At 32.8% G+C, this 14448-nt stretch overlaps 1 protein-coding gene across 1 annotated transcript; it reads left to right on the top strand.

Annotated features, from left to right (window-relative positions):
• Positions 1–1593: 1593 nt before the first annotated feature.
• Positions 1594–4858, top strand: LOC105136942 (zinc finger protein NUTCRACKER-like). Its single transcript, XM_011042462.1, has 4 exons — positions 1594–2269; positions 2375–2771; positions 2876–3069; positions 3794–4858. Exons 1-4 carry the CDS (start codon positions 2122–2124, stop codon positions 4579–4581), a joined length of 1527 nt encoding a protein of 508 aa, XP_011040764.1. The 5' UTR covers positions 1594–2121; the 3' UTR covers positions 4582–4858.
• Positions 4859–14448: the final 9590 nt, after the last annotated feature.

Below are 14448 nucleotides of genomic sequence, written 5' to 3'. Positions count from 1 at the left end.
AATTACCGAATAGTGTTCCGGTATGGATTGCACCGACATCTCTTTTTGGAGTTTAGCCATCTCTTTGTCTTTGCAATTTAAGTTCTTAAAGTCATCAATCAATCCTTTCATTTATGTGAGAGACCTATATTTAAAATGAACATTTACCATAAATTAAAGGTATCTTATATTATTAGATATGTTATTATAAAACATGCTTTAGTTAAGGAGTTGTTGATACTTCAAGTGCAAAATGATGATATAAAACCTTGATAAAAATGCACTTTTAAGTACTAATCAGTGACTTATGTGCTAAGTTAATGACACGTTTTAGAATCACCATACTTGTCAAAAAAAGCTCTATGAAACTCTTTGATTTTACCTAGTAAGAGGGCGAGTTTACACGAATATATTTGAAAAGGTTCAATGAAGAAATTATCATCAGCATACTCACCAAGAAAAGCTCAATGAAATTATATGGTTTTACCCAACAAGAGAGTGAGTCTACATGAACGTATTTAAAGAGGTTTAATGAGGAGATGTTCAAGGTGGAATAATTACTTAAGTCAATAGCTTTAAGAGTTTTGATAGGAAGTAAGAGAACTTATTCTTTAGAGAAAACTTTATGCTTTACTAGATAAAAATTTGTTTAAGATGAAATAAGTTATGAAAAATCACATATGAGTGGAAGAGATTGAATTACAATGACATAAATCCCCTCTTTGTTACATGGACAACTAAGAAACTTTTAAGTGAAATTATTTTTCTAGTAAAAATAAATGAATTAATTGAATTAAAAGATTAATTAATTATCTAACATATCAGTTTTATTCTTAAATAATTTGGATTTTGTGACTAATCAATAAAATATATATCTTTTACTTTTATGATAAGAATCAAATTATAGAAAAAATAAATAATCATATAATTTAAATATAATTAATTTCAAATATATGTATCAAATTTCAACAATACATAGGAAAGACACGTGGAACATATAACATATTTACATTCAAAGTACATGAGACAAATGGGGTTTTTTCCCTTAACAAACAAAATCAAACACACATGTGAAAATGAGGATTTATTATGCATAGCCGAAGAAGCACAAGCCACACAATTACAGAATCCAAGTCACGAGTACAAATTTAAGGATAGGTAATTGCTGAAATAAAAATACATAAGATTATTAGAAGTATATGCCGATAAACCGAACTATCCTATGTGAAATCCTAATCTAGCATGGGTACTAATGTCTTTCCATTATTATTGCCTTTCGAAAAGTTCCCAAAAAAATATGCAGCTAGATATAATTAAAATAATGTTTTTACTAATTTTTTTAACATCAAAATAATTTATTCTCCATAAAACGACAAGCACCGCCTAGTCCGACTAGTGACGACAAATGTCAGCAAACAGCATGATTTGACACGTGGACGGTAGGATTTATTGCGCAGCTCAGCGGGAGAGAGTTGGTGCCCTGGCAAAATGCATAAGCTCTCTTAACTACAATTAAATAAATCCATAAAGTACAGGTTCAAGATCAACCACGGTTAAATGGCGCCGCTTCAACTCTTTTTTTTTTTGTAAAAAAACAAAATTACTTTCTCCACGTCATCCAAAATTCTTCTCTCCTGTCTTCAATGTTATTTGTGTCTCCCTCTGGTCCTCTCTTTCCCCTCTGAAGATGAGCATGAATTCAAGTAGCCGCCTTTTGGGACTATGAAACTCGGGTGTGATGAGTCACTGGCCGAGTGAAAACGGGGCTTCATTTCCCTTCATTGCGAGAGAGCGCTAAAGAAACACACACAGAATTTTCAAAACATAGTTGTTTTTTTCTCGTTTTTTCTTCCTTCTTGAATTCTGAAAGAAATCAGAATATCAGTATCCAAAACACCAGCTCTAGTGGATTGGTATCCTGGTGATTTGATGTCCAAGAATTCATTTCATTGAGGCTTCTAGTTAGGTGTAAACATCCATTCTCTCGTTAGTTGACCTTGTGAATCAAAACCCTCTAGCTAGTATACGATTACTGCCGGCCATCTTTTGCAAGCTCAGAGACTTGGAGAAGTGGAGGTTTTTTTTTTTTTTTTTAATGGTAAGTTTTGAACAGGAAAAAGCTGAAGTTTTGGAAGGAAAGAGATGGCGGATGTTGAGAATTCATTAAGAATGAAAGTATCTACAGCTTCAGGAGAGGACACAATTGTCTCTTCATTTGGTAACCAAGGCATGCCACTCTCCGTTACCGTGCCACAACCAAAGAAGAAGCGAAATCTCCCTGGAATGCCAGGTAATTTACTTATAAAAACCATTACTAAAGAACCCCAAATTTCGAAACTTTTATTTTTGTCAGCTAATTTTTTTAATAAACTCAATTTAATTTCTTCCTTTTCAGATCCAGATGCAGAAGTAGTTGCGTTATCACCAAAGTCTTTATTAGCTACAAACAGATTCGTGTGTGAGATCTGTAACAAGGGCTTTCAAAGGGACCAGGACCTGCAACTTCACAGACGAGGCCATAACTTTCCATGGAAGCTAAAGCAACGAACCAACAAAGAGCCAAGGAAACGTGTCTATGTGTGTCCAGAGCCATCTTGTGTACATCACAACCCAGTTAGAGCTCTGGGGGACCTTACTGGCATTAAAAAACACTTCAGCAGAAAGCACGGTGAGAAAAAGTGGAAGTGTGAGAGATGTTCAAAGAAATATGCTGTTCAGTCTGATTGGAAAGCTCACATGAAAACTTGTGGCGCTAGAGAGTATAAATGCGATTGTGGCACTTTGTTTTCAAGGTAAGCGTCAAATAATTTTGTTTTTCTTACGCACTTTGTCTTGTATGTTATTGATTTTAATTTTTAATTGTTTTGGTTTTGTTTTTGTTTTTGTTTTTATATAGGAGAGATAGTTTTATAACACATAGGGCATTCTGTGATGCGTTAACGGAGGAGAGTGCAAGGGCGCAAACCCTAGCGATAACGGGGAATGAAGGGAATGGTTGTGACGTCAAGTGTGTGGTTGCTTCACCACCGCCTCCACCACTTACGCCGTCTACTAGCGTGGTGTCTCCGGGTTTGTCAGTTCAAAGCTCAGGTACATAATTTTAGCAAGCTAGTACGTACTATCATGGGTTGATTTATTTATTTATTGTTTTCTTGTGGCTGTGGATAGAATATAATGGATTGAAGTCTATAGTTTTGTGTTGGGTAAATGGGTTTGGTTTGGTTTGTGTTTTGTATCTTGTTGACGTCGTTCTCGTATGGATGATAGACCGGAGAATATTAACGAAGGTGGGTGGGTCGGTGGGTGGGTGTGTGAGAGGGAGAGAAGGATAGTGTTGCGTTTCGCTTTCAAGGGTAGCCGTAGCTGCTTGCTAGTAAGTACAAGTCAGTAAGTTGTCAGCTCTAAGATCGTAAAACTACACTATAATATAATTGAATTGAAATTTTGAGAGAAAGGATTCCATAAGAGCTTTTGCTTTTAATAAAGCTTTTCTAGTTCAAGCTACTACCTTTTGGGTTTTTGAAAAAAAAAAAAAAGTTTTTCTAACTTTAAATTTTGTCTTTATATATATATATATATTGAATCATGACACTTAAAATATGTTTTAAAAATAAAAACAATAATAATTTAATATATTTAAAAATAAAAAATCACTTTAAAATATAACGCCAGTTTCTCCAGAACAAAATACCATTTTTTGCTATCATATCCTTTTCTTTTTGGTTTTTAGGATGAATGCATTTGTTTTCCTACTTTTTTTATTTTTATTTTTTTTCTGGGTTAATGTCCTCTCTTTCTTTGTTTCTCATCACAGAATTGGCAGAAAATTCAATTAGATTTTCACCACCAACACCAGCAGCTATATGCCTGCATGACTCATCTACGAGCACAAGCTCAGCTAGCTCAACCAGTAATGTATTTGCTAGTAAATTGGCTTCTTCAACAGCATCACTGACTGCTATCCCACGACAAGCATCACTATCTCCGTTTCCAATGTTTTGTGGCTTAGCTCATTCTGATTGTCCCCCTACCATGCCAACACCTAAAGCAATGGATCCCCCTTCACAGACTCTTTCACCATCAATTTATCTCCCAAACCCGACCTCCTCTCTCTTCCCCACAAACCAAGATCGGCGCCATTACACACCGTCTCCGCAACCGGCCATGTCTGCCACTGCATTGCTTAAAAAAGCAGCACAAATGGGTGCAACTACATCAAACCCATCATTTCTCCGTGGTTTAGGTTTTCCCCCTTCAACTAATCAAGACGGCAATGGCAATAAATGGGACATGAAGCCAGAGAATAATACTACTTTTTCCGCTGGGCTTGGACTTGTACTCCCCACTAGTGATATTATGATGAATTCATCTTCGTTGTTTGGAAAGAAGCCAACAACACTCGACCTTCTTGGGCTCGGCTTGGATGCTGCTAGTTCTGCTTTGCTAAACTACAATGGTTCTGATGGCTTTAATGTTGCAGCAGCAGCAGCCGCTGCATATGGTGGTGGAAGGAGAGGGAATTCTGAAGAAACATGGGATGGAAGCCACAACAACAAGGTTCCTGAGAGAAAACCTAATGGATCCACAGCAACCTCACTTTAGAGCTCTATCTAGCTAGCTTCACTTCTCCCAGGTATTTTTGTCAAGGGTGGAAAAGAAGCTGAGCACTCAGGGGCATCACTCTGAGCTTTTTATATGTAGATATACGTAACACCTTCTTGTCTCCATACCAGGGAGGAGAATTTTCTTTTCGTCGTTTCTTAAACATATACTCTTGTTATCTCGTAGTAGGATGCATATTTTTGGTCTCCATGGATAGTACGTAGTTGCTTTTCGAAGGCAAGTTAAAATCGAAATATTTTCACGGAGTGATGGTGAACTTGTGAATTACTAGCTGCAGCTACTAATTAATTACTTACCATACGTAAATATTTGTTCCTCCTCCCATCAAATTTTGAGCTGCTCGAGTAAAAAAAGGGAGAAATTTTGGTTCGACTTGAAAAGGTGCTTGAAGTTTGATGGCACATTGATTACGAGGCATGAAACTACGGAGGCACGTTTAAGAAAGTCTGCTGAGAATGATACATCATGAGAAATGAGATAAAGACGGTGGCCTCTTTAATTGAATGATAGTTGTACTTCGAAGAAGGCCAGTCAACTGGGGGGTCATGCATTCAACAATGGCAACTGTACTCAGGCTGTTCCTGCCCACTCTTCCGCCGTATATTAGAGAGTTTTTCATATTATGGTTAACATAGCTTTTTAAAATATTTTTTTTAAAATATATTAAAATATTTTTTTATATTTTATATTATAATATTAAAACCACCAAACATAAAAAATATTAATTTAATATTTTTTAAATAAAATATTTTTAAAAACTATCTAAAAATAAAAATAAAAACTGTGCTAAACACCTTTTAGCTGTGGGTTTCCAAATTAGAGAAGACGACCTCTTTCTGCTCTCTTTTTTCTACTCATAATGATGTTTTAAAGTCCAAGTTATATATAATAAGTTATTTAGATTGTGAGTAATGGCTAATTAAGATGTTTAGGTAAATGTTTTTGGTTTTATATACAGCTCAGGAAGCATTAAATTAATGGTAAAGTTCTATGTACATGTAATAATAGTCCTAACATTTAAAGATTATTTGATAATAAAATTAGTTTTTTTATAAAAAAAATAATAAATAATTAAAAAGTTTATTCATGCATTTCAGAGTGATTAATACTTTAAAATATATGAAAATTATTTAAAATTAAAAGCGTTTAGAATTTTTTTATCGATTGAGAATGTATTTATATTTCCTGAATCTTGTTATTTTCAAAGAAGGTAATAACTGAAAAGTCTTTTATTTTTTATGACATTAATAAATGATAAATATCTCTTATATATTATTAATAAAATGGTAAGTGTTGTAGGTTTTTTAAGAGATTTTTTATACCTTTATAAATATAAGTAGACTATCTCTTTATATATGGATAATTCATATAATTGTTTTAAAAGTAAAATTTTTTAGTCTTGGATACTCAAAACTTAGGATGTAATCCAAAGGAGGTTAAACGATATGATAATTTATGCAACCTATAATACTTTTAATTTGGATTTTTATTTATGACCTAACATATTGCCTTGGGTTCAACTAATTGCTGAATCTAAATATATTGGATCTAGCATCTTGCTAGACCCATTTTGCTTGGGTTTAGATAATAATTCCAAGTAGGTTGAGTCTAGCATCTCGTCATGCCAATGTTTTTTTAGGTTCAACTAATGGTTGAATCTAAGCATGTTGGGTTCGACATCTTGTCAGATTCATGTTTATTTAGATTCAATTGATAGTTGAACCCAAGTTTACTAGAATTGACATATCACCAACCCCAGGATTATCACCGAACCCAAGTGTTTTGGGCCAGATATAATGTTAGACCTATTTCTCTTCAATTCAGTAGATTGCTAAACCAAAATGCATTGGGTTTAATAGTTCACTAGGCTCATATTGTCTCAGGTCAGATACATCATCAGATCCAATTTACATTAGGTTTGACAAATTATCTAAATCAATTGTTTTGAAGTCTAGTATATCGCTACACCCACCTTGTTATAGACATTTTCAAGTCTTAAAAAGATATGCCAATAATAATTACCTTATTAGTTACCCCGTAAGCCTTTTGTGTGTATCACACTAAAAGGCTTAAAATGTGTCTTGAGAGACTACCAATCAAGATACGTCTTTTTCTTCCTTTAGGAAAAGACATTTAAACCTTGGTTGACTACCAATCAAGATACGTCTTTTTCTTCATTTAGGATTAGAAAGGATTTCCTACAGAATAGGAAGCAAATATCTTGGGAAGATCCCCTGACGACATGCAATGAATATTTGTTGGCTTTTAGCCTTTTTAGGGTTATAATGAGATGTCATCCATCCTTCATCTATTGCTAGAAAAAGTGGGTGACTTGTATATAAAAACCTTCCTTCACTTGAAATTGTGTATTTTTACTTCTGTTAAATTGTTTTCTCTATTTCCTTATGAGGTTTAAGACACATGAATAAGACAATTTTATTGTAGAAATTTTTTTCTTATTTGGGTAAAACTAAATCTCTATCTTCATCTTTTCTTGTATGCCTTTTGTCTTAGTTTTTCTTATTTTCTTTCTAGAAAAAAAAGAATAAGAAAGTATCTCCTAAGAAGGATTTTACCTTTAGGTCAGAAACTGATGACGCTCACTAGAGATTGTCGACCATTAGGATTGGCCTATAGTCTAGAATCAATACTTCTTCATCTTCCTTTTATAGATTGAAGGAAGATAGAAGTCCTCAAGAGGTTTCAAGCCTCAAATGAAAAGAATATATGCCCAGAACTCCTATTAATAATGCTTACAACATAATAACTCCAAACCAAGTGGATTAGGCTAATCTCCTACAATTAGAAGATTATGTGATAATGTTACCAGAATATAGTGACCATGTTTAAAAGATCACCAATAAGCACAATGGGCATAAATTTTTAATTACAACCCTTATTTCCATGTACGAGTTTGGATACTTGTTTTCTTTACAAGGTTTTATAAAGGAAATATTCAGATATTACAATATAAGTCTAGCTCAATTCCACCCTAATGGATGGATCATTTTACATGTATTCAACAAGTTCCTCAGAATGGTAGATGAGGAACCATAATCAAGGTTTTTAGGCAATGCTACACCCTGATCAATAATGCTGAAGGGGGGCTTTTCCCTTGGTTTAATATTTTAATAGGTCAAAGTGGCCAATGAGGAAGACTTTAAAAAAAGTCACCTTGGTCGAAAAGCTAGAGAGGAAAATGGGTGATGGTGAGCTATCATAGGACGACGAAGCTATAAGAAAAGTGTAGTGCTATTTAGGGCTGTACCTTTTATTAGAGAGCACCTTTAGTGGGTGTGAGTGACAAGTCTTTCCTTAACAATGAGGAGGAAAGGGTGTGTGTTAGGCTGGACTCATTACACATCTGGTTTGATATCAACTACATGGTTTAGTAATTAAAAATACATATAAAATGTATTTTAATGCATGATTGTGCATCAAAAGTGTCATTAAATCTCTTATTTTACATATGTATTTATTGTTTTTATTTGGTTTTTTTTTATAATAATTGATGTGCTTTTTAGTAATGAAGTTTGTTTTAATGTTTCGATAGGTTTTTGGAGCTTAAATGAATTAATTCAGAAAATTCAATGTCGGAATTCAGAACAAAGAATTGAAGAGACATTTAGTTGAAGATTGAAGCAAATCTTGGTTCAAATAAGTGCTCCAAATTTGTCCCAAAAATCAATTCTATTCCAATTTTGGAAAAGAATATCATATGATCTATTTCAAGCCCAAACTTGCATTATATTATGCGCAAACTTCAACAATTAAACACTCAAGGTTTCAATGTCAATCTTAGCCCAAATAATAGGTACATTTGTATACTTATTTAATGCTTAAATTCAGCCCCGAATCAGCCCCAAATCATCCCCAATCAACTTTCAAATCAGCCCAAACACAATCCATGATCTTACATGTCCACACAACAAATAACAATTGATTTATTTTGGGTAATCCATTTTAGGTTGCTTGCAAATGTTGAAAATATTCATCTCCAATGTCATGTTTTTAAATGATAACTTCATCACTCCATTCCTATAATTAATCAATGCATTAGAAGTTGCAAGAAACAGACGTCTTAAAATAACAGGAAATAAGTTACATGCTTCAATAGGTTGTGTGTCCAACACAATAAAATCCATAGGATAAATGAATTTATCGACTTGCACCAACACATCCTCAACTATTCCTCTAGGCACTTTTACAGATCTCGGCAAGTAAAAGAGTTACAGATGTTGATTTTAACTCACCTAGATTGAGACTGTGAAAAATTGAATATGGAAGTAAATTTACACTAGCTCTAAGATCAAGTAAGGCTCTTTTAATTTTATGTTCTCCAATAAAGCAAGAAATTGTAGGACAATCAGGGTTTTTATATTTCAAAGCATTATCATTTTACATTTAAAGTATTAATAACTCCTTAACTAAAACATGTTTTATAATAACATATCTAATAACATAAGATACCTTTAATTTATGGTAAATATTCATTTTAAATGCAGGGCTATCACATAAATGAAAGGATTGATTGATGAGTTTAAGAACAAAAATTGAAAGGAAAAGGAGATGGCCAAACTTAGAAAAGAGATGCTAGTGCAATCCAAACCGGAACACTAATCAATAATTGAATTATATCTGGAGCTGTAGATCTCAAATTTAGGTCTACTTTATATGGATGGAAAGGTAAGATATAGGCCTACAACTTTTATATAGAGCCCAAGATTTAAAAATGCTATTTTTAAGTCCACATTGTAGCAACAACAAAGAAGTCCGAATCTGTCCTACAACTCGAGCACTATTTAGAAGTCCAAATGACCTCCATTTTTTTTCCTGGAAAACTGAGACAATTTCCTACAACTTTCATATTTTCAAGTGGTTTCAATCTTGAAGTTAACAATGACATTTTGGGCAGACAAGAGAAGATGAGGATTGTCACCAAGTCAATAGTTGACCACCCACTCATCAATTAGTCATCAAATCAATAGTTCTCAATTTTGGCCTATAAAAGGAGGCATTTACCATGCATTTAGGCATCTTAGTTTCAATATCAAGATTATGCTCTTGCTTTCTCTTTTTGTATTTTGTAATGCTTAAGTTTTGCTTTCATTAATATGAAGTTTATACCTTTCAATTCCTTTCCTTTACCTAGTTAACTTTTATCTTATTTATGTTCTTATTTTGTTTATTTATTTTTCTTTCTTTCATTATGTTTAGCTAAGTGTATTAAGTCAAGGTGAAAAGGTTACACTAATGGTGTAAGAATAAGTATAGTGTAAACTTAATATGGACTTTAATATTTGATACTAACATGTTTTGTATTTGTTATCTTGTTCACTCTTTAATACTTGTTAAATGCCTAATCTAGATTTATATTGTATAACACTTGGTACAACAAATACTTGACACTCTCATAGCCTATACTATGAGCTATAATTGACACCTGAACTATGAAAGGAACTTGATTTGTTGTTAACATAAGTTATAATCATGAATGTCTAACAATATTTACAAGTATTAGCATTAATCGAATAAGATAACTAATGTGATCATGTTAACAAATTATAATCTGATTGGAACCTCCTTTGTATATAGTTTCCAATTGAATAATAAGAGTTTATACTATACTTGTTTGACATACCATTAGTGGATCCTCTAACCTTGACATTTGTTGTTATCATTGTTAATCCTTATATTAATCTTTCATCTCAAAGTTCTCATCAATTTCTTCTTTTTCTTTATTACTACTACTATTACTACTATTATTACTACTACTGCTACTTGTATTACTACTACTAGTTGTATTACTACTACTACTACTATTTTTGTTGTTATTGTTGTTACTATTATGTTCTTTATAATTATTTATAATTTATACAATTAACCTCCCTACGGTTCGACCCCGGTCTTGCCAGACTATTTATTACTTCGACACTCCTGCACTTGGAAGAAGGTATCAATCCTTTCATCGTGTCAAGTTTTTAGTGCCGTTGTTGGGGAGGTAAGTTCTTGTTTTATTGGAGAACATAAAATTAAAAGAGCCTTACTTGATCTTGGAGCTAGTGTGAATTTACTTTCATATTCAGTTTTTCAAAGTCTCAATCAAGGTGAGATAAAACCAACTTCTATAACTCTTTTACTTACTGATAGATTTGTAAAAGTGTCTAGATGAATAATTAAAGATGTGTTGGTACAAGTCAATAAATTCATTTATCTTGTGGATTTTATTGTCTTGGATATACAACCTGTTGAAGCATGTAATTCATTTTGTATTATTTTAGAACATCTGTTTCTTGCAACTTTTAATGCATTGATTAATTGTAGGAATGGACTGATGAAGCTATCATTTGGAAACATGACATTGGAAATGAATATTTTCAACATTTGCAAGCAACCTGAAGATGATAATGATTTACAGGAAGTGGACTTTACTGAAAAATTAATTCATGATCAATTTTAAACCACTTCTAGTGAAATTGAGATTGATGAATCTAATGATTTATAAATGATTTATTTTCAGGAAGAATCAAAGGTAAGTAATTGGAGACCACAAATTAAGGAATTGCCACCACGATCAATTAAGTCCATACCTTCAAGTGTTCAACCACTCAAACTTGATTTGAAGCCATTGCCATTCAATCTCAAATACATATTTTTAGGAGAAAATAAAACTTTTCTGGTAATAATCTCTTCCAAATTTAATGTACATCAAGAAGGTAAGTTATTATAAACTTTGAAAATGCACAAAAATGTATTAGGATGGACCATAGCTCACATAAAAGTAATTAGTCCTTTGATTTGTACACACAGAATTTATTTGGAGGAAAATGCTAAACCTTCTAGGGAAATGCAATGAAAGCTCAATCCTAATATAAAAGAAGTAATGAAAAATAAAGTCATTAAGCTTCTAGATAATATAACCATTTATCCTATTTCTAACAGCTAATGGGTAGGTCCTACCTAAGTTATACCCAAGAAGTCTGGAGTCACTATGATAACAAATGAGAACAATGAGTTATTCCTACTAGGACTGTTACTGGTTGGTGCATATGCATTGCCTATAGGAAACTTAATTCAATGACTAGAAAAGATCATTTTCCTTTAACTTCTGAGGCATGTAGGGACCATTTCTCATCATGAAAGACTACTGCAAAAATCTTACAAAGTGAATTTTATTAGTCCACCATGTTTAAGGACTCACATGGATTCTGCAAGACTTGAGAAAATTGTCAAAAGTTGGGATCTATTTCAAAATATCATATGATGCCTTTAAATCTTATTCTTGTCATTGAGATCTTTGATTGTTAGGGTATAGATTTCATGGGTCGAGTTCCTCCATCATTTGGTTTCTTATACATATTTGTCGTAGTAGATTATGTTTCAAAATGGATAGAGGCAATTTCAAGTAGAAACAATGATCACAAAACAGTGATAAAGTTTTTGAAAGAAAATATTTCGAGTCGATTTGGAATCCCTTGAGCCGTGATAAGTGATGGTGGAACACATTTCTACAACAAGTCATTTGAGTTTTTAATGAAGAAATATGGAATCACACATAAATTTGCCACCCTTATTATCCTCAAATAAGTGGACAAGTAGAGCTTGCTAATAGGGAGATCAAACACATTTTGGAGAAAATAGTGAACCCTAATAGGAAAGATTGGTCTTTAAGACTTAATGATGCACTTTGGGCTTATCGAACTGCTTATAAAACATCATTAGGTATGTCACCTTATAGACTAGTCTATGAAAAACCTTGTCATTTGCCTGTGGAACTTGAACATAAAGCTTATTAGGCTATTAAAGCTTTTAATTCAAATCTTGATGCTACTACTCAATTGCGAAAATTACAAATAAATGAGCTTGAGGAAATAAGAAATGATGCATGTGAAAATTCAAGAATTCATAAAGAAAAAATCAAAGAGTTTTATGACAAGAAAATACTAAGAAAAATGTTCAATGTTGGTTAAAAAGTCTTACTTTATAATTCTCGACTACATTTATTTCCTGAAAAACTAAGAATAAGATGGAGCAGCCCTTTTATTGTGAAATATGTGTATCTATATGGGGCTTGTGATATCAAGAATCCAAAGAATGACAATGTTTTCAAGGTAAATGGACATCATTTGAAAGTTTACTTTGATAATTTTTCAGTTGAAAAAGACTTTATTGAATTGGGTGATCCTGTATATAAAGATTGATTTTTTTATCCTCATATTGTTTTTATGTTTCTTTTTAAGTGATTTTTGCTAGTTTCTCTCACCCCGGTCAAATGGCGGACAACAGTACTCTGTAACTTAAGTCGGTTCTTTCAGTTTCCCATAATAATTGATATCTATTTATATATTTATGAAATTTTTTGAATCTTTATTCCAATTCTCATTTGAAAATGGACACTAATCTTGAAAAATTAAAAAAATATTTTCCTGCTCTACCTCAAAATTCAATTACAAAAATTTGTCATGCTAGATGTGCAAGATTGAGGTTGTTAATGAATCATAGAATTCTTGACGATATTCATTGGTTGATTAAAGCAAAGGTTTGATCATCAAGTGAGTCCTCTAATTCCTTCATTTCACACATGTCTGCAATAGGTAAAAGCACTTTTACAAAGAAACATCGTGCAGAACAACTGAAAGTCTATCATCGATGTGCCAGATGAACTTGTAATGCACAATGTCATTCTTTAGAAATGATATCTATAAACCGTAAAGATAAAATACAATTTATTAGGTATGACCTAAGTAAGGAGTCTTTAGATAATCTTTTATTAACTCTTGAGAAGCATCTTAGTGGAGATGTGCATCGTGCTATTCATGAGCTATAACCCCATTTTCATAAAGAACATGATCGACGTAGTCTTGGAAATCTGACTAAAAAAGACCCTTTTTGCCAGTTTTTAAGAAAACTGGATGAGAAGCATATTCCTAGCCTATAGAGGGCGTTTAAGCCGTTCTTCAACATAAAATCAAGAAAAGATGTGAGCCATAATCACAACTACCTGTACATGCACATGTTTTTTAAAAAATAAAAAAAATAAATAAATAAAAAGAGAGAGCGTGTATGTGTGAGACTCCAGCTGGCCTACATATAGGTGGTATAATTGCCTTTTTAATTTCTCATCTATAAAATCCTCTCTTCTTTGTATTCATTTCTACTTAACCCATACATTCAAAAAATATATAAGTGTGTTAAAATGGAAAGTTGATAGAACTAAAAGATTGATGTCTTCTCCTAAGTGCAGGAGTGTCGAAGTAATAAATAACCCGGCAAGACCAGGGTCAAACCACAGGGAGGTTAATTATACAAATTATAAATAACAATAATACAACAACAATAACAACAACAATAATAATAGTAATAACAATAATAATAACAATAATAACAATAATAACAATATTAAAGTTGTAGGAAATTGTCTCAGCTTTCTTGTGTAAAAAATTCAGCTTATTTCAACTTCTAGAACTCCAAATATAGCTAAAATACTGAACAGTGCTCGAGCTGGAGGACAAATTCGGGCTTGGTTTTACGTCCAAGAACGGCTTAAACACCCTCTATAGGTCGGGGATAGACTTCCCATCCAGTTTTCTTAAAAACAGACAAACAGGGTCTTTTTTAGTCAGATTCCCAAGACTATGTCGAGCATGTTCCTTATGGAATATTGGCCATAAATCATGAATTGCACGATGCTTATCTCGACTATGATGAGACTTAAGAGTCAATAGAAGATTATCTAAAGACTCTTTGTGTTTTGAAATAAATCCCACATTTTGACAATTTTCACAGGTTTTGCGGAATGCATGTGATTCCTTGAATATGGTGGGCTAATAAAATCCGCTTTGTAAG

This window comes from Populus euphratica, unplaced genomic scaffold, assembly GCF_000495115.2.
Source record: "Populus euphratica unplaced genomic scaffold, PopEup_1.0 scaffold59.1, whole genome shotgun sequence".
NCBI classification, from domain to species: domain Eukaryota; kingdom Viridiplantae; phylum Streptophyta; class Magnoliopsida; order Malpighiales; family Salicaceae; genus Populus; species Populus euphratica.
Note: the sequence above shows the minus strand (reverse complement) of the source record. Positions and strands in the feature narration are given on the sequence as shown.